We start from the raw sequence: 18,849 nt of genomic DNA, 5'->3' as shown, positions 1-18,849 counted from the left end.
GGGGGGGGGGGTTGGTGTGGGGGAGAATGGCCGCCGTCGCCGCCAGCGGGACCCCAGGAGGTAAGAGCCTCGGCCTCTTGCTGGCCTCCCCACCCCGCGCCAGGGGGCGCAGGTTCCCCCATGCCGGCCCCTGCGGCTGAGCCCCGAGGCGTCCCACCCCTAGCCCCCCACATTTCCCTCCTCCTCTTCCTCCGCCCCCTCCCTCGCAGCAGGGGGCGCAGCTCCGCAAAGCCCCCAGCGGCTCTCTCTCCCCGCCCCCTAGCGCCTCTGCTGGGGAACCTGCGGCCCGAAATCTCTTCCTCTCCCACGGCTGTTTCTCTCCCGCCCTGCAGCACCTGGGCTCCCTTAGAGGTGGCGCGAACCCCCGTGACCCCGAGCTTTGGTCCCATCCCTGCCAGAGATCTGCTCCAGCCCTCACCTGGCGGGCACCTTGCGCTTATATCCCTTGATGGCACCTCATGGCGTGCACACAAATACACACGCAGAAGACGCACACACACTCACTTGACCATCATCGGGGCTTGTCGTCCCCCTCCAACCTTATCCGACTTAGAGACCGCTGCCTCCTTCCCCTTCACGCAGATACCCCCAGCTCTGTATGCGGAGGTGGCATCCCTACCCCCTCCCATCTGTTCCGAGGAAAGTGGGGCTCCGGCCCTGAGTTGGAGACAATCTGGTGGGTGAGGGAAAGAATGCTAATTTGCAGGGGGAGGGGAGGGCCTCTCTTATATTTCCTTATGGGGGTGGCACAAATTAGCCAGGGAGTATGAGAATCACAGAGCTCCTGGGGTCTAGGTGTGGTGTGGGTAAGGTTGAATTAGACCCTGCATCTCACCTGGGCCTCAGTCACAGTTGAGAAAAAGGGGAAGAGGCTAAAATGAGCGTCAGTGAGGTCCTTCACTAGGAATCTCAGAAGAGAGAAACAAGACAGTGGTCAGGAAGCATCCCAGGGCCTGGACCTTGTGACTTGCCTTCTATGGATCTAAGTGTTCTACCTTCACCTTCCCCCAGCTCTCCCCTCCCTGGTACCTGTTCTGCTCAAAAGCATGTCCTTTGGGGCATTTCCTGCCTTAGAGTCATATGGGCTCTTAGGCCTCAGTCTTGTGAAAGAATTAGTTATGGCTTATTGTTTCACCCTTCATTCTCAGCAGTGGAAAGAGGGCTGGATTTGCACTCAGAGGATGGATTTGAAACCCACTCTGCCACTAATTAAGATGACAAGCCTCTCCAGGCATCAGTAAACATCTAGAAAATGAGGAGTTGGATTAGATGTTTACCAAGGTCCTTTCCAGCTCTAAATTGATTTTTTTTCCTTTATTATTTTGTTTCTTTGCCCTTATCCTCAAGGTTTTCCCTTTTCTAATACATCTTGGTTTCCATTCCAAGTCTTTCTGTTTTTCTAATCCCCTCTGTCTTCCCTCCCTGACATGATATTCTTCAGATCTCTTCACTCCAACCCTTTTCCCCTTAGGAATCATATCTTCCGGAGGGGCTATGTTCTCTTTCTAAGTGGATGTGGGAGAAGGAGAAAATGCTGAACATAAGCCTGCCTTATCTTCTTCCAGGACATATATCCCCTCCCCCCAGCCCATCAGGCAGAGGGTGACCTTGCCAATTAGAGCTACCTTCACCATGAATAACAAGGACACCACTGAGGTTGCTGGTGAGTTCTGTACATGCCCTACCTCCATCCCATTTCCCTCATTCTCTGGAAAGAGACCACTGACTCCCTGGTTCCCAATTCTTTTCAGAGAACAGCCATCACCTGAAGATCTTTCTTCCTAAGAAGTTACTGGAGTGTCTTCCCCGATGCCCACTGCTGCCTCCTGAGCGCCTAAGATGGAACACAAATGAGGTTCTCTAGGCGTACTAAATAGAAAAGTGTGGGAGGAAAGGCTTTTGTCCTTGAACCAGGAGTCCCTGGTGGGTAGGAAAAGGGGAAGAACTTTGGTTTTGGCAGATGTGGGAATTTCAGTGTTTATATATCAATCAACAGATAAGTGATTGAGCACCTAATGAAGCACCATATCAAGCATAGTCTTAAAAGTTTCTTCAAGAATCTTATAGTTAGTTAGGGAAACAAGATGCCATTATATAACTAGATTTTAAACTTGTTAAGGGCAGAAATCCTGAACTCTCTAGTATAATACTTTGTAGGTAGACAAACTTAATGACTCTTTGTTGGTTTAGTGGGCGGATTTGGTAATAAAATATAATGTAGCTAGACAAATCCATAGATGATCAATGCCAAATAAAAATAATACAGATAGTAAATGATATCTTAAGACAGAAAGATGCTTGTAATCTGGGCTTGTAAGAGAGAGGCAGGCAACATGGTATAATTAAAGAACATTGTTTATTTTTTTAAACCCTTATCTTCAGTCTTAGAATCAATACTGTGTATTGGTTCCAAGGCAGAAAAATGGTAAGAGCTAGGCAGTGGGGGTTAAGTGACTTGCCCAGGGTCATTCAGCTAGGAAGGAAGTATCTGAAGTCATATTTGATCCCAGGACCTCCTCACTCTCAATCCATTGAGCCACCTACCTGCCTCTGGAACATTGTATTTATAGACAGAGGCTCTGAGTTTATGAATCTTTGTTTCTTCATTTGGAAAATGATGTTATTGTTGTTATGATGATGATGGACCTCTAAAGTCTCTTCTGCCTTCTGTATCCACTAAGGCTTAATAGAATGTAAGCTTCTGAGGGAATGGTCTGTTACATTTTTTTCCACTCATTGCCCATATATCCTCTATTAAAGAAAGCGCATACATGAAATGGAGAAAATGTGAGTCTAAAGTTGGACTTTGAAGGATGGACAGAATTCACATAAGTTAAGGGTTGATTTGTTGTTGTTTTTTTTTTTCAGCGATAGGCTACATTATCAGAAAGCCTACCTTCTTTTTTTTTTTAACCATCATAGTTATTAATTGATTCAAGCTTAATATCATGATTCCCAGGAGTAATGGGTTACATAGCTGTAGTGGCAGGCAAGTGATTAGGCACAAGTAGTCCAAGAGTCCATGTGTCCTAGCTAATAGGGCAAGACATTGACTTGCTAATCTTAGGCTAGTTGCATTTGGCTCAGAGACCTCATGTTGGATTTCCAGAAGATGGGGAACATCTAAATGGGGGATCATCATGAATTGACTTGGAGGCTAGAACATTTTAGGCTTGTTGGGAGATGGGGAATAGTGTGGCTAGGGCTAAGGATTGATCATGTAGAGAAACAAGGGCAGATCAGGTTGGAGAGAGAGGTTGAGGGAATATTTTAGGAGGTGGGAGTGGGACAGGAATTCTTGAATGCAAGGCTAAGGAGTTTGGACTTTACCCTATAGGCAGTGAAAATTGTTTAAATGCATTTGAACAAGGGGCAGCTAGGTGGCTCAGTGGATTGAGAGCTAGGCCTAGAGGCAGGAGGTCCTCAGTTCAAATCTGACCACAGATATTTTCTAGCTGTGTGACCCTGGGCAAGTCACTTAACCCCTATTGCCTAGCTCTTACTGCTCTTCTGTCTTAGAACCAATACACAGTAGTGCTTCTAAGATGGAAGGTAAGGACTGAAAAATAAATAATATAAAAATAAATAAATAAATAAATTTATTTGAACAGATGGAATCGAAGAGGTGTGACATGAGAGTGTTATTTTTAATTATGGTTATTAATCTGACAGAAAGAAAAGACTGTTGATAAGAGATCAGATAGGATTACAATAATCTCAAATATGAAATATTAGAGGCCTGAGCTAGGTTGGAATGGGAGTGAAAAGAATCTAGTTGAATTGGTAGAAGAAAAAGATCAGAATTTTTTTTGGAGAGGAGGGAATAACCAGCCTTTGGAAAATGTCACTTAATCTTTAGGTGAAAGACTCCTGGGGAAAGGGAGAGGGTCATAATTTCTTTGTGTCCAGTCAAAGAAAATGGAACCTCCAGGCTTACTTATGGCAGTTGTAAGGAACTATCAGGCTTTAATGGGACCTGTTCCCAGGAACATTCCCTCCAGCATCCAGAACTTGGCAGTAAATAGGCCTTTTGAGTTTTGACATGCCAGGTGGAAGAGTAATGGTGGGAACTTAGAGAGAAAGTCTATACAATAAGGGGATTGGGGTTGGGGGAGGAATTGGAGAGAAGGAAGAGGAAAACAGAAAGAATATCCTTTCCCTCATAGGAGATTGCCTCATACTTGATCACCTTTGAGAAGCATGATGAATGGCTGTCCTGTTCCCCCAAGACCAGGTAAGGGGGTTTGGAAGAGGGTGTTAAGGCTAAGTATACAGGATTCCAAAACCTGCTTTACCTGGGTACCTCTCTCTGTACTTTCCCAGGCCTCAGAATGGCTCTATTATCCTCTATAATCGCAAGAAGGTAAAGTACCGGAAGGATGGCTACTGCTGGAAGAAGCGGAAGGATGGAAAGACCACTCGAGAGGACCACATGAAACTGAAGGTGCAGGGCATGGAGGTAGGGGAAGGCCCCTAAAGTTTGGTGTCCAGTTCATCTGTCTTTAGTTTTTAATCATTCCTGTCCTGACTCATTTCCTAGAATCCAAGTGTAACTCTACTTACCTCTCCCAACTACAATCTTAGGTCAACCATCTCACCTCTTGGGCAGTAAACTGGTTCCTCATTTCCTTTAGTAACCCAGTTATCTGACCCCTAACTTGGTTTCTCATAGGGACTCAACTGTCCAATCTCCTAGCTTCTCTTATGCTTTCCTTAGAAATCCTTGTATATGGCCTGAATCCCAACTCTATCTTTTATCACCTGTCCTATTCTATGTCCCAATATTTATCTCCTGGACATTCCTAGAAGGTTCCACTTTGAAGTCCTGAATACCTTACCACCTTATCTTTTTTCCATTCCATTGACTGTGTTATTTAGATTTAGGGGGCATCTACTTCCTGGGACAGGGGGACTTATGGGAGAGATGACTCATTTAAAAGGGACTAAAGAGAAAAAGAACTGGACCACAGCCCTTGTTCTCCAACTATCTCTTGGCAGTGTCTCTATGGCTGCTATGTTCACTCCTCCATTGTTCCCACATTCCATCGACGCTGTTACTGGCTGCTACAGGTATTTAGGGGACTGGGGAGCCAGATTCTTGGGGAGTTAGGAGTGAGTGAAGAGAAAAACCTGGACTCTCAGAGAGGAAAGTTACATTAGAGGAAAGAGGGTTATGGACTAAGAAAACCAAACACTTGGGTATTTGGGAGGAATAGGAGTTTGTGAGAGGTATAAGAAAGAGCTGGAGAGGCTGTCGGTTGGGTGGTGGAGAACAGAATTCTGGGAAGGGAACTAAGTACTGTGGGGTGGAACATCAAGGTCCCAGGGTCCACTGGCACCCTGTGTCTACCATTGCTGCCCTCAGAACCCCGACATCGTCCTTGTACACTATCTGAACGTCCCTGCCCTGGAAGATTGTGGGAAGGGCTGTGGTCCCATCCTTTGTTCCATCAGCAGCGATCGAAGGGAATGGCTCAAGTGGTCCAGGGAGGAGCTGGTGGGGCAGCTGAAGCCCATGTGTAAGAACCCCAGAGTAAAAGTGGGTCTAAGGGTGCTTTCACAGAAGTCTGGATGACCCTCAGGTGCCTCTGGGATGACCTGCTCTCCCTAACTAGGGAGGAGCTTTGATCCCAGGTGCTACTAGGGAGCTGAAATGCTGGTGGAGTCTCAAGCCCTTGAAATGCAGAAGTGGTGGGAATAAGGGAAAGATATGGACTACATATCCCAGGAATGCCCAGGGCAACTACCTTTTCCCAGGCTACTAGTCCCATGGCATCATGGGAGTTGTAGTCCAATGTGGGAGAGAGGGACAGCAATGGGAGTTAGGGGCTGGATTTTCTTAGGTTCACACAACAGGCCCTCCCTCCTCCCCTTTTCAGTTCATGGCATCAAGTGGAGCTGTGGGAATGGGGCAGGTGAGTTCTCAGTGGAACAGCTGGTGCAGCAGATTCTGGATACCCACCAGGCAAAGCCCCTGCCCCGTACCCATGCCTGCCTCTGCAGCGGAGGGCTCGGTTAGTGATGAGACCCAAGTGCTTCCTCTGACTCTTGAGTTCTATTCCCCACGAAGGATAGAAAAACCCTTTATGTTTGTTTGCATGCTAATTTGCATATGTTTTGCACATTGTTTCACAACAGTCCAGTGGGAATGAGGACTTCCTTCTCTAGGCCCATTTCTTTGGGAAATGCCTTTCCCAGGGTTTGGCCCAATTTATTACTGTATCATATATCTTTGTGACCCCCAGGCTGTGCATTATTTATGCAGAGGCATCAGCTCACTGCTTTTTTCTTTTTCTCAGCCAGCTTGTTTCTTTTCCCCTAGCAATCCTCCAATTCCCCTGTGCTCTTCTCCTGTCCAGCCAGACTTCGTGGCATCTTTGCTGCCCCCCAATGGCTACAATCATTATTACACATCTATCTATAATGAGGTGCCAATCAATAGACAGTCTCCACTGGAGAGAAATTGGAAAGTTTTCTTACTCTCCTCCTTTTCTTTCTTTCCTACCTCATTCTCCACTACAGGTTCCACAGGGAGCCTGCCCCACAAATGCAGCAATACCAAGCACCGAATCATCTCCCCCAAAATTGAGCCTCGGACTTTGCCTATACCCCCAGCCCCACCTCCAAGACCCCCTGAACCCCTCCCACGAGTTGTCCCACCCCATACTGACCCCCCTGAGCTCCCCAAGGTGGATACTTCACCCTCTTCATCTTCCTCCTCCTCTTCTGGCTTTGCTGAACCCCCTGAGATCAGCCCCAGACATCCAGTAGCTTCAGGAGGGCTGCCCCGGGCAGCTCCTGCTCTTCTCCTCCTGACAGGTTTAGAGCAGCTCACTGGAGGTTTAACCCCTAGCAGGCACTTGGCTCCTCAGCCTGAGTTTGGGCCTTCCCTGGGCCTGGCCCTGGTCCTAGGGCCTCAGCCTCCTGCTCCACCCTGTCCTCCCAGTCCTGCCTTTGATCCTGATCGATTTTTCAACAATCCCAGTCAAGGCCAGACTTATGGGGGTGGGCTGGGGGTAAGTCCCAATTTCCCTGAGGCTGAGGCAGCCAGAACACCTTGCCCAGCCCTGGAGCCTGCTGCTGCTCTGGAGCCTGTGGCATCAGATCAAGGGACTATTTCTAAGCCTGGAGAAAGAAGAGAAGGGAACCGTTTCTTTATCCAAGATGATGCCAGTGGAGAGGGAACAGGGCCTGCCACAGTCTCTTCATCGCCATCCATGGAGCCAGCAGCTCGGCCTGGACGAGGTGAAGGGCTATTTGGAGCACCAGGGGGGACCAGTGAACTAGAGACTTTAAGCTTGTCTTCCTTCCCAGACCTCATGGGAGACCTGATCAGTGAGGAGGCTCCAGGGGCTCCAGGCCCTCCAGCCCTTAGCGTCATCACTGACTTCTCTCCTGAGTGGTCTTATCCAGAGGTGAATATCATATTCACTCATCATCCCTCCTCATTACTCACATTATTATTCTCATCCTGAGCATAGCCCCTGGGTCTCCCAAACCTAAGTTTCTGAAGTAACCACAGCCCTACTTCCCCTATGGTTTATTACATAGATTCTATAACTTCCCCCAAAGTTTTATGGTGTGTGGCCTATTCTGTTTTCCATATTCTTTCTCCCCTACTTACCTTAATATATGCAGTTTCCCAAAAGTCTTGGTGCAGTTTTGAATTTAAATAGATTAAAACTGCACTAAGACTTTTGGGACATCCTCTGTATTATTCAGAGGTATGATACAACCTCCCTCCCAATTCTCTAGGTGATCTGGTATTCAGATGGAAATATTTTCTTGTTCACAGGGTGGGGTCAAAGTACTGATCACAGGTCCTTGGACAGAGGTCTCAGAGCGTTATTCCTGTGTCTTCGACCACATCCTTGTGCCAGCCTCACTTGTCCAGTCTGGTGTCCTTCGATGTTACTGTCCTGGTATGGAGAATTGGGAAGCACTGATCAGACAGGTTAGGGTGGAATAGTCTGTAGATGCCTTATCAGGAGATTTACCATTAGAGGCTGGAGACTTCATGACTCTGCTGGTACTTATTGTCTGTCCTTTTCTCCAAAGTAGTCAGTACTAAGGAGGAAGCATGGAACAATGGAAGGAACCCTAGACTTGGACTTAGAAGGCTTGGCTTCTAGTCTTAGTGCTTCTTCTTATTCACTGTCTACCATGACCAAGTCATTTAACTTATCTGAGCCTCATTTTGGATTGCCTAGTCTCTAAGACTGTTCCTACCTTTGTAAATCTATAGAGCAAAGGGGACTGACAACTAAAATTCAAGGTAGAGAAAGAGAGAAAAGGTCTGGGGCTCTGAGAAACAGCTGGGAATAATAGAAAAGATTCAAAAACCTGAATTCAAGAGACAAATACTTTTTTCTTACATAAAATACAAATTTTTTTTTAATAACTCTTACTTGCTGTCTTAGTATTTGTTGTAAGGCAGAAGAGTGGTAAGGGCTAGTCAATTGGAGTTAAGTGGCTTGCCTGGAGTCACACACCTAGGAAGTGTTTGAAACCACATTTGGACCAGGTCCTCCTCATTCTGGTCCTGGCTCTCTATCCACTGTCCTTTCTTGCTGCCCCTGTAATACAAATTGATTCTGACCTCACATGATTGTTGTGCTTTGTAATCTATAAAGCATTATATAAATGTGAGCTACTGTTGATAATTCCCAGAGTGCTAAAATGAACCCTATCTTCATATCTTAGACCCTCTTTCCAAGAAACATCACTACCCTAGCCCAACTGGCCCAGGATCAGAGAAAACCCTCAAAGGTAGTCCCAATCATTTGTCCCAGATGAGCAGGAAGATGAGGTCTATAAAGCAATTGAGGAATCCTAGGAATGATCTTCCTCAATAGGCTTTGTTGTCTGTGAATGTTCTATTCCTGCTAACACCACCATCTTGTGATCTTGGAAGCTCATAGATGAAGAGAGCAGAGCCTCGCTCTCTTAGCTTCCAGTCTAGGAGATCAGGATCTTAAGTTTTACATTCAAAGGGCCAAGATGATGGCCATACTTAATAATGAAGTTGAATAAGAATAGAAGGAGGGAAGGGTGGAATCTCTCTACCAATCAAGGTATCTCAGAGAGTTCATTCATTGCCTGGATGACCAGTGCCACAAGTTTTCTCCTTAACCTCCCCAGGTTTGCTGGGTCCTTTGTGAGATGCAAAGCAAAGAGAAGAGGAGATAGGTAGGATAAGGCCTCAAGACTTTGACCTAGGTCTCTGGGTTGCTTGCAGGAGTTATCTCAATAAGAGAAACTGATGTCCCCCTCCCTCCCGCTTTGTCTTCCCTAGCTCATGAGGCAGGATTGGTGTCTCTTCAGGTGGCAGGAGAAGAGGGCCCACTCTCTGCCTCTGTGCTCTTTGAGTATCGTGCCCGCCGCTTTCTAGCTCTTCCCAGCACCCAACTTGACTGGCTGTCCTTAGATGGTGAGTACCTAATCCCCTGTGGACCCAGACATACTCTCCTACTTCACTTCTTTCCCCCTTACCCTTTGTTCCTATTTCTTTCAGGGATTTGATGGGATACCTAGTCAGCCAGTCAGTAAGCACCTGCTACATGCCAGACACTGTGCTAAGCACTGGGATGACAAAGAAAGACACTCAGGAAGCTCACAATCTAATGGGAGAAATTACATGCAAACAACTATATACAAACAAGATATATACAGAAAAAATAGGAAATAATACAACAGAGGGAAGACACTAGAATTAAGAGGGTTTGAGAAAGACTTCCTATAGAAGGTAGAATTTTAGTTGGGATTTGAAAGAAGTCAGGAGGAAGAGATGAGGAGGGAGAGGACTCCAGGTATAGGAGATAGTCTGGGAAAGTGCTGAAAGATAGAGTGGCTTATTCCTGGAGCAGGAAGGAAGGCCCATATCACTGGATTGAAGAGTACTTGGAGGGGTAAAATGTAAGAAGACCAGATTAGGCAGAGGGCTTGGTTATGAACAGCTTTGACTACCAATCCTGGAGGTGATAGGGAACTACTGGAGTTTATTAGCATGGTATGGCTTATCCATACTCAACCTCCCTCCCTAGCCCAGCCCCACAGGCAGAAGAATAATACAGTAGTTTCAAATGACCAAGGCATAAAGAAGGCAAATCTGTTTTGAACAAAGTAGGAGAGGTTTCTAAAACCCATCCCCAGCCCTTTGCTACTCGCTTTTTATTATCATGTAAACCATTTGGTCTCTAAATATTTAAGCTGTATTCTGGCAGACATTCAGAGACCCTGGTTCAGATTTGAGGAAGAGATCACCAAGTATCTTTGTTCTCCCAGACCTTGGAATACCTCTTGTTCCTGGTATTCAGAAGGTTGTTCATATCCTTTCCCAACTCAGACTCCTGTCCTTTTCTTCCAAAAGACAACCAGTTCCGAATGTCCATATTGGAAAGACTTGAGCAGATGGAGAAGCGGATGGCAGAAATTGCAGCAGCTGGACAGGCTCCTCCCCCAGGCTCTGACCGTTCCCCAGTGCAGGTATTTAGAGAGCAGGAAGGTAGAATATTTGTTGCACCTTCCCTAAGCAAACAGCTATAGTGTTTGACCCACCTTACTCTCCCTCTGCTTTCTCTGACCTCTTTAGCCCCTCTCTTCTTGGTTTACTATGTCTCCCAACACTCCCCATCACTCTTTCAGGGCAAGGGTGGCTATTCTGGATGCCATTTTGGCATGTCTAATTATTTCTGGTCTAGAAAGGAAGAGAAATTGGGAAAGGCAATGGGGGGGTGGATCTTCAAAGATCTGGGGGTCCTGATTTATCCCAGTGAACTGGCAGCTATGTGGTACTATCTCAGGGACAAGGCCACCTAGATGCCTGATCAGAATGGTCTGAACTAAGAGACATGAAGCCTGGCTTCCATAGAGAAGTGGAGATCGAGGATAGAACTAGAAAATGAAAATAGGGGAAGGATATCTGGGTCTCATTAGGTCAATGAGACAAACCATTTAGATCAGAGCTATTTGAAGATTATGGGAAAAGATGTTTGGGTGCCTGAGGCAGGCAGAAGACAGGGTTAGTGATCACTAAAATTGATAGTTGGTAACTGGAAGACTAGACCCCTGGGCCCTTAACGTCAGCAGAAGCCAAGAGACCAAAACCTAGGCCCTTGGATGAAGGTGTGTGTTTTGCAGGGAGGTGTCCCGGGGCCTGGGTTTGAGGCCCGTGTGGTGGTCCTAGTAGAACGTATGATCCCTCGTTATGGCTGGCGGGGCCCTGATCACCTGATTCACGGGGGACCCTTCCGGGGTATGAGTCTTCTTCACCTGGCGGCAGCCCAGGGCTATGCCCGTCTCATTGAGACCCTGAGCCAGTGGAGGTGAGTACAGGTTGGGAAGGGAATGGGTTGGGTGTGGGTTGGAAGGTGGAGAGCTAGGGTAGTAGTCCTAGAGACAGAGAGAGTCAATGAAGTGGTGGGCAAGGGTCATTGTAGCGCAACAAGATGGATTGAGGAGAGATTAGAAATTGGGAGCGAAGAGAATGTGGATGCCCTTAGTCCTTGTCTCCTAGATTTAAGTATTCCATAATCTGTTAATCTCTTATGATTTCTTGACCCCACTCCCACCCCTTGCCCACTGACTTGCCCTTCTAGATGTCTTGATTTCTGGTCCCTCATCCCCTTTATGTCTGCCCCTCTTAGCCCAGCCTCAACCTGCACCCACCCTCCTGTGACCTGATTGCCTTCCCTTATCTTCACCCTTCTCTTGCCACCTCTCCAGGACGATGGAGGCAGAAAGCCTGGATCTGGAGCAAGAGGTGGATCCACTCAATGTGGATCATTTTTCCTGTACTCCATTGGTAAGGAGGCCAGATTCGTGGTTATTTAGTGGCAATTAGAAATGGGGTAAGCAGTTAGGAAGAGGCTCTGAGGTTCATAAGGCCCTATTTCTTTGAAGGGGCTAGGGAGGGAGACATGTAGATGGACTGAATGGTTGAATTCCTAGGGAGAGGAAAATGTGGATTTTAAAATTAATATTTAATACTCTAATTATTATATTTAATAAGATTTATTAAAAACAAAAAGCTAGAGGAAAGGCAAGGCTCCCAGACCACATTCATGAAGAAGAGAGAAAAGGGGAGGAGCCACAGGGTTCATAAAACAATAACGTGACCACGCAAACGTGGAAGTGCAGGAGAAGATTAAAGGGAATTTTGGGAAATACTAAAGGACTTATGGGGGATGAAGTCCAAGGTTCAAAATCTCCATTTATACAATAAATGTATTTGTGGCTGTCCCTTACTGTCTATTCTTCCATCCCAATTCTCCCTTCCCCAGATGTGGGCCTGTGCCCTAGGACACTTAGAAGCTGCTGTGCTCCTTTTCCGATGGAACCGCCAGGCACTGAACATCCCTGATTCTCTTGGCCGACTACCCCTGGCTGTGGCACATTCCCGAGGGCATGTGCAACTTGCACGATGCCTAGAAGAGCTGCAGAGACAGGAGGCTTCAGTTGAGCCCTTGCCTGCCCTTTCACCATCCTCCACCAGCCCTGACACTGGTGAGGAGGTCTCTGCAGGGAACAGGAGAGAAGGAAGTAGGGGAATCAAGGAATGGAAATGTGAGAAAGGCCAGAGAACAGGAGAGAAGGAAGGAGGGGGAATCAAGGAATGGAAATGTGAGAGAGTAGGTAAGTACTGGGGCAAGGAGCAGCTGAGAGGAAAAGAGATAGGATGAATAGAAGAAATAAAGATGCAGCCAGCAGGCTAGAAAGTGAAAGAAAGAAGGTAGGAGATAAGTGGTATAGTAGAAATAGGGAGGAGGATGAGGATGTGGCCCTGATGAGACAAAAGGGGTAAAAAGATGGAAGAGGGAACTGGTAAGACTACCTTGGGCAGCATCTACCCTTATCATAAATACTTTTTGAATTGCTGAATTCTTTCTTTCTCCCCACCCTTTTAGGTCTGAGCAGTGTCTCTTCACCTTCAGAGCTGTCAGATAGCACATTTTCTGTCACTTCGACCTACTCTAGTGCCCCAGACAGTAGTCCCCCACCTGCTCCTCCACCTGCTTCTGAGGGAGCCATTGAAGTGACCCAATCTGGCCAATCTTCTCATGATCTCCCTGAGGCCTCCAATCCACTCATGGACTACAAGGCCAGTAACCCCAACGGGCTTTCCTCACCCCCTTCTCCTCACTCCACAGTAGAGACTTCAATCCAGGGTTATGGGGCCAGTTCAAAGGGAGCTGATTGCCATCAGGCTGTGGATGTATTACAGGTATCAAAATGCATCTGGGGAGTAGGGACTTAGGGGTATGCATGAATGAGAGGAGAGGAGAGGAGGTTAGACAAAGCAGGGACATGTAAACAAACCAGTAGCTCCTTTTCTGGAGCTGTTTGAACTTGGACAAAATTGACCCACGACTTTTTGCAATCTTCTGAGCTTTGCCTATTAGCAAGTAACAGTGGTAGACACGGTGAAAGTTTATAAGCTCTTGAGAATGAAAGAATGAATTTTTCATTTGTCACTCTCATTGTTGTTGACAAACATTTATTTAGCACCATAGATATTATGCTATGTTCTGGTACAAGATACAACTTTTCCCTTGTGTTGCTTACAGTCTGATTGAGGAGGACATAGACATAAAAAAGTTAAATAAAAGGAAGTTAATATATGTTTAGTGTTCAATGTCACAAACTGATAGTGAATTCACAGGACAGTGCAATCACAAGAGAAGGCTGGGAAGAATAACTTGTTTCTACTTCCAGAGAAAGAACTGATAAATATAAACACAAAAGACATAGTTTATCAGTAAGTGATAATGATATATCTATATCATGATATATAAATATATACATTCATTTTTGTCAGCTGATGCCTTCTTTGGTTCAGAGAAGGGAGGAAGAGATACTTGGAATTTTGATGTAGCCAACAAATAAAAATATCTTAAATTCAACACAATTAAAAAAAGGTTTCCTAGAGGACATGGTAGAACCAGAGCTGAACCTTTAAAGGATTAGTCTTAAAGGGATAAGGAGGAGAGAAAAGATCTAAGACAGGAAAAATAGTATTAGCAAAGGCAGCAACAAACAGAATAGTAAATAGATTAATTTGACTAGAGTAGAGGATCTTTGTAGGGAAATAAATGGGGAATGGGGGAGGCAGTTTATAGAGAGTATTACTAGGTTAAGAAGTTTGGATTTCATTTCTAGAATGTCTTTTTCTTCAGGAAGATTATAAATCCCTCAGGTACAGGCACTTTCTCTTTTTGTCCTCCATATTGTGCCTGTTTTTGTTGTTCAGTTATATTCAGCTCTTTATGGCCCCATACACTATAGCACACCAATACTGTCCATGGAGTTTTCTTGGCAAAAGACTCTGCTATTTCATTCTCCAGTGGATTAAGGCAAAAGGAAATTAAATGACTTGTCCAGGGTCACATAGCTAGTAAGAATCTGAGGCTGGATTTGAACTCAGGCCTTCCTGACTCTATGCCAGTGCTTTATCCACTGAGCAACTTGGCATTATGCTATAATGGTAACTCAATAAGTATTTTAGCACAATTAGAGAAATAAGAGAATTATTAGAAGGCAAGGCCTAATAGGGCCTCAGCCAATGAGAGTAAAAGAGGAAAGTCTTGGAAATAGGATCAGGGCTCAGTCATTTATAAGGTAGAGTGAGGAACTGATGGGTAGGACCTTTCTTATGTTTTTTACTAGGTGGACATGATCTCCCTGGCCAAACAGATTGTTGAGGCAACACCAGAACGAATTAAACAGGAAGACTTTGGAAATGTTCCTGAGGCTGGAAGCCCTCTTCAAGAACAGACTGGAGCCATGGGACTCAGTGAGACTATGTCCTGGCTAGCTAGTTACCTGGAGAATGTGGACCACCTCCCTAACCTCCCTCAGCACAGGTATCTGGACTGAAGGTGGCTCCTCTGACAATTTTCCCTAATTAGGGAGAAAGCAGGGCCCCACCTAGGCTGTGTCTTGGGGATTTGGGGTAGATTTACTTAATCTTTGACAACCAATTGAGAAAAGGATCCAAGTAAGACCATGCCCTCACAATTCTGGACGCTTAAAAAGGAATAATACCCTTTAAGTTAAGTTTCAGGTAGCATTTTTCCATAGAAACCCCTGAGGTGGGAAGGAAGAAGAGATGGACTTGAGAGCCTCAGTCTGATACTCTTCTTCCCCCTCTTCCTGAAGCAGCAAGCTTCCCCTTGAGCAGGGTCACCTGGCTGCTCCACCTGCCCCATCTTGGGCAGAGTTCCTTGGAGCCTCAGCCAATGGGAAGATGGAAAGTGACTTTGCACTGCTGACACTATCTGATCATGAGCAACGGGAGCTGTATGAAGCAGGCCGTGTTATCCAGACTCCCTTCCGCAAGTACAAGGTGGGGGGGATGGGGGCAGTGGGGTCAGAAAGGGTGCACAGGTCACAGTGTTAGAGTTGGAAGACATAGGGGAAAGGCAGCACTTCATCAATAATTTTCCCTTGGGCTATAAAGAGAGCTGGGTAATGTTTGACATGGTGAGATGGAGTCGGGTGGGGTGAAATATGACTTCCTGGGTGTGTGCGACTAAGGTAATTGAATGAGGAAAGGGGAAAAATGGGTGCTTAAGAGAGAGCCGAGTGTGGATCAGTTATTGAATATATGGAGCAGGAGTAAGTATAAGGGAGGAATGGTATTTCAAGTATGACTCTTGAGAGACAATTCCAGATACAGATCTGGCCCTAGGACTGATGCTTATAGGGAGATTCCATTATTCTGAAAGGTGGGATGACAAAGCCTGAGATTTGTGAATGGCCCAGTTCTTTCACAGGAAAAAGATAGTACTCAAAGAACAGCTAATGAATGAGAGGGAGCTAGGTGGCACAGAGTGCCAGGCCTGCAAGTGGACCTGGGTTCAAATGTGGCTATAGCCTTCCTAGTTGTGTGACCTTGGGCAAGTCACTTAACCCCAGTTGTCTCAGCCCTTCTGCTTATCTGTCTTAGAACTGAGACTGACAGGATTTAAGGGTTTAAAAAAAAAATCAAATGAGAGTTCATAGTGATCATAATTATTGGCAGGTGTTGGAGTGCATATTTGGGAGTCTATATTAGGTCTGTAGGCCATGAAAGTGGTCTCAGATGGAGTCTGGAGTCAGAAGTTGGGACAGTCACGTTGGAACCCAGTTATGGTAGAATAATTAAGTTCCAGACACAGGTCCTACCAAGGAGCCATCATTAAGAGGACCACAGGACAGATCTGTGAGGGTCAAGGGATCTCAGGGATACCATAACCCTATTCCAGTGGGGAAATGTTAGGGATATCGGGTGTTCAAGTTTCCCCTGCTCCCCCACCCCAAAGGGCCGACGACTGAAGGAGCAGCAGGAGATGGCAGCAGCTGTGATCCAGCGCTGTTACCGAAAGTACAAGCAGGTAGGATACACCTCCCTTGCCCAGAAACACCTTCCTTATCTTGAATCCCTCTCTGACCTAATTTGGCTCTGACCTTACTTCTCTTCCCACAAGCTAACATGGATTGCACTTAAGGTAACTAAGGGAATATTTGGGAGTAAAAGGCATATATGTTAGGAGAAGAATGGGCTTTTCTCATGGAGAGGCCTACATCCATCCTGATTTGAGAACAGGCCTCTAGGTTCTCTGCCTTTCTGGAGAGCATTCATTTAGAACAGCTATGGAGGAAAATGTATTTGAATACTACCTCAAATACTAGTTGTATAATTTACTCTTGCTGTAAAATGGGGTACTAGCTATACTAAATATTTCAAGGTGGGAGAAAATTCTAGCCTTAGATACTTCCTATCTGTGTGATCCTGGACAAGTCACTTAACCCCCATTCTCGCTCTTACCACTCTTCTGCCTTAGAACCAATTTATAGTATTGATTCTAAGAGGGAAGGTTAGGGTTTTTAAAAAACACCTCAGAGTGGTTTTAAGGAAAGTGCTTTTCAAACTTTTATAACATATAAATGTTAAATGTTTTCCCTCCATGTTACTGTCTCTTTTGGTCATGTTTGGTCTCCACCTACTGAATTCTATCCTCCAGTTTGCACTCTATAAGAAGATGACCCAAGCAGCCATCCTGATCCAGAGCAAGTTCCGAAGTTATTATGAACAGAAGCGATTTCAGCAGAGTCGCCGAGCAGCTGTTTTGATCCAGCAGCACTACCGTTCTTACAGATGCCGGCCTGGGCCCTGCCACCGGCCTCCTGGGCCTTCAGGACCTTTGCCTTCCCGCAGCAAGTATGTTCCTTACTCCTTTGGTCATGACTCCCTAGATAACTGCTGCCAACTTTCCCCTTCCCCCAATGTAGTTTAAAGAAACCTTGGCTTTCTTATACCTAAAATTCCCTTCATCTTGGACTGCCTATAGTTTCAATGTCTTGACTTCCTCCCCTTTCTTATCCAGTATTCTCTGGGGAGGTGGGATTGAAGAGGAACCTGTAAGTTGTCCTTTATCCTGTTAGCTTCCTCTCCTCTCTCCTTCCAGAGGCTCCTTTCTAACCAAGAAGCAGGACCAGGCAGCTCGGAAAATCATGCGTTTCCTGAGGCGTTGTCAGCACAGGTATCTGACTCCTTAACTACCTTATTTTTCACATTAATGTTTCTTTTCTCTTCCCATTGATATCCCCAATCATTTTGTTCTAAGACCTTCATTTTACTACTTGGCTTCTTTTTATCTTTCCCCCATAGGATGAAGGAACTGAAGCAGAACCAGGAGCTAGAGAGCCTTCCCCAAAATGAACTGACTACCTGACTCCTCTCCCCAACACCACCTGGTGGAGTGGGGGGTCATGACAGATAGGACCCCTTGTTGGAATAGAAGATAGCTACCCTCCAAGACTCCATGGAGCCTCTTCTCTCTCTGTAGGACTCTCCTCCTACCCCACTCCTCCTTCAAGGATTCCAGTCTCTCTTGCCTTCCCTTTCCCCTATTTTTACTGGCTTTGGCCTCTCTAGTCTGACCTACACCTTGATCTTCAGCTGTGATCTGTCAAGCTCTTGCTTCTGTTCCTCCTGCACCCATGAAAGGGTTTCCTCCCTCCTTTGCCTGCCTGCCTGCCTTACATGTTTCTTTGAACAGTCAGCTTCTGAAAGTCTCTTCCACTTTCCCTTTTCCATATCAGCTTCTTCCCATCTGTGTTCCAAGTCTCAGCCCAGTCACCCACATCTCTGATCCCTAGAGAAGTTCTTGGCACGACTCTGACTCGATGCCTATCGTTTCTGTATCCTGATCCTGATCATCTTCTTTCTCCCTCCCCCTGCTAGAGGGGTAGAAAGGGAGAATGGGTGGGGGTGGGGTATAAAAAACAACCATGTCCCTGGGGGGTGGGGTGATATTGTATGTAACTGTGAAGGATAGCGGGGTGCATGGGTCAATTGTTCCCCCACCCCAGGGTCAAAATGGGTGAGGGGGATGTCTCCTTACCTCCACCCCATTGCCCACATGGTCACTGTTTCTAAGTGTGCATGGGCTTGGTTTGTACAAGTTGCCATAAAAACATCGCAGCAATCTCCGAGTCCTGTTTTGTTTTGGGGGAGGAAGGGGATGCAAATCTGTGTAACCTGGAAGAGAGGGGTGGTAATTGCTAGGGTGTCCCCTGGGAGAAGTCAGCTTCAGAAACCAGGTGAAGGGGGAAGAAGTGCCGACCAAGGAGGGAGGAGGAAGGATGCTAGCACCTACGTCCACATCGTGCCAGCCCAAGAACCCTAGGCAAGGGGGCTGCTGGGTAGCTCAGTGGATTGAGAGCCAGGCCTAGAGACGGGAGGTCCTAGGTTCAAATCCGGCCTTAGACACTTCCCAGCTGTGTGACCTTGGACAAGTCACTTGATACCCATTACCCACCCTTACCACTCTTCCACCTAAGAGCCAATACACAGAAGTTAAGGGT

At 46.2% G+C, this 18,849-nt stretch overlaps 1 protein-coding gene across 2 annotated transcripts; it reads left to right on the top strand.

The window, feature by feature from the left end:
• Positions 1 to 10: 10 nt before the first annotated feature.
• Positions 11 to 18,740, top strand: CAMTA2 (calmodulin binding transcription activator 2). 2 transcript variants are annotated; one of them, XM_044673204.1, is made up of 22 exons: positions 11 to 60; positions 1,566 to 1,663; positions 1,752 to 1,855; positions 4,167 to 4,234; positions 4,324 to 4,459; positions 4,999 to 5,070; positions 5,366 to 5,519; positions 5,880 to 6,014; positions 6,523 to 7,415; positions 7,796 to 7,922; positions 9,296 to 9,430; positions 10,370 to 10,485; positions 11,140 to 11,324; positions 11,725 to 11,803; positions 12,282 to 12,504; positions 12,906 to 13,222; positions 14,665 to 14,861; positions 15,160 to 15,343; positions 16,302 to 16,373; positions 17,004 to 17,200; positions 17,448 to 17,522; positions 17,651 to 18,740. In XM_044673204.1, exons 2-22 carry the CDS (start codon positions 1,633 to 1,635, stop codon positions 17,712 to 17,714), a joined length of 3,564 nt encoding a protein of 1,187 aa, XP_044529139.1. In that variant the 5' UTR covers positions 11 to 60; positions 1,566 to 1,632; the 3' UTR covers positions 17,715 to 18,740. The 2 variants fall into 2 exon arrangements, with proteins under 2 accessions (XP_044529139.1, XP_044529138.1); XM_044673203.1 differs by lacking the exon at positions 1,566 to 1,663 and having other exon boundaries at positions 27 to 60.
• Positions 18,741 to 18,849: the final 109 nt, after the last annotated feature.

Source organism: Gracilinanus agilis, chromosome 4, assembly GCF_016433145.1.
Source record: "Gracilinanus agilis isolate LMUSP501 chromosome 4, AgileGrace, whole genome shotgun sequence".
In the NCBI taxonomy this organism is placed as follows: domain Eukaryota; kingdom Metazoa; phylum Chordata; class Mammalia; order Didelphimorphia; family Didelphidae; genus Gracilinanus; species Gracilinanus agilis.
Note: the sequence above shows the minus strand (reverse complement) of the source record. Positions and strands in the feature narration are given on the sequence as shown.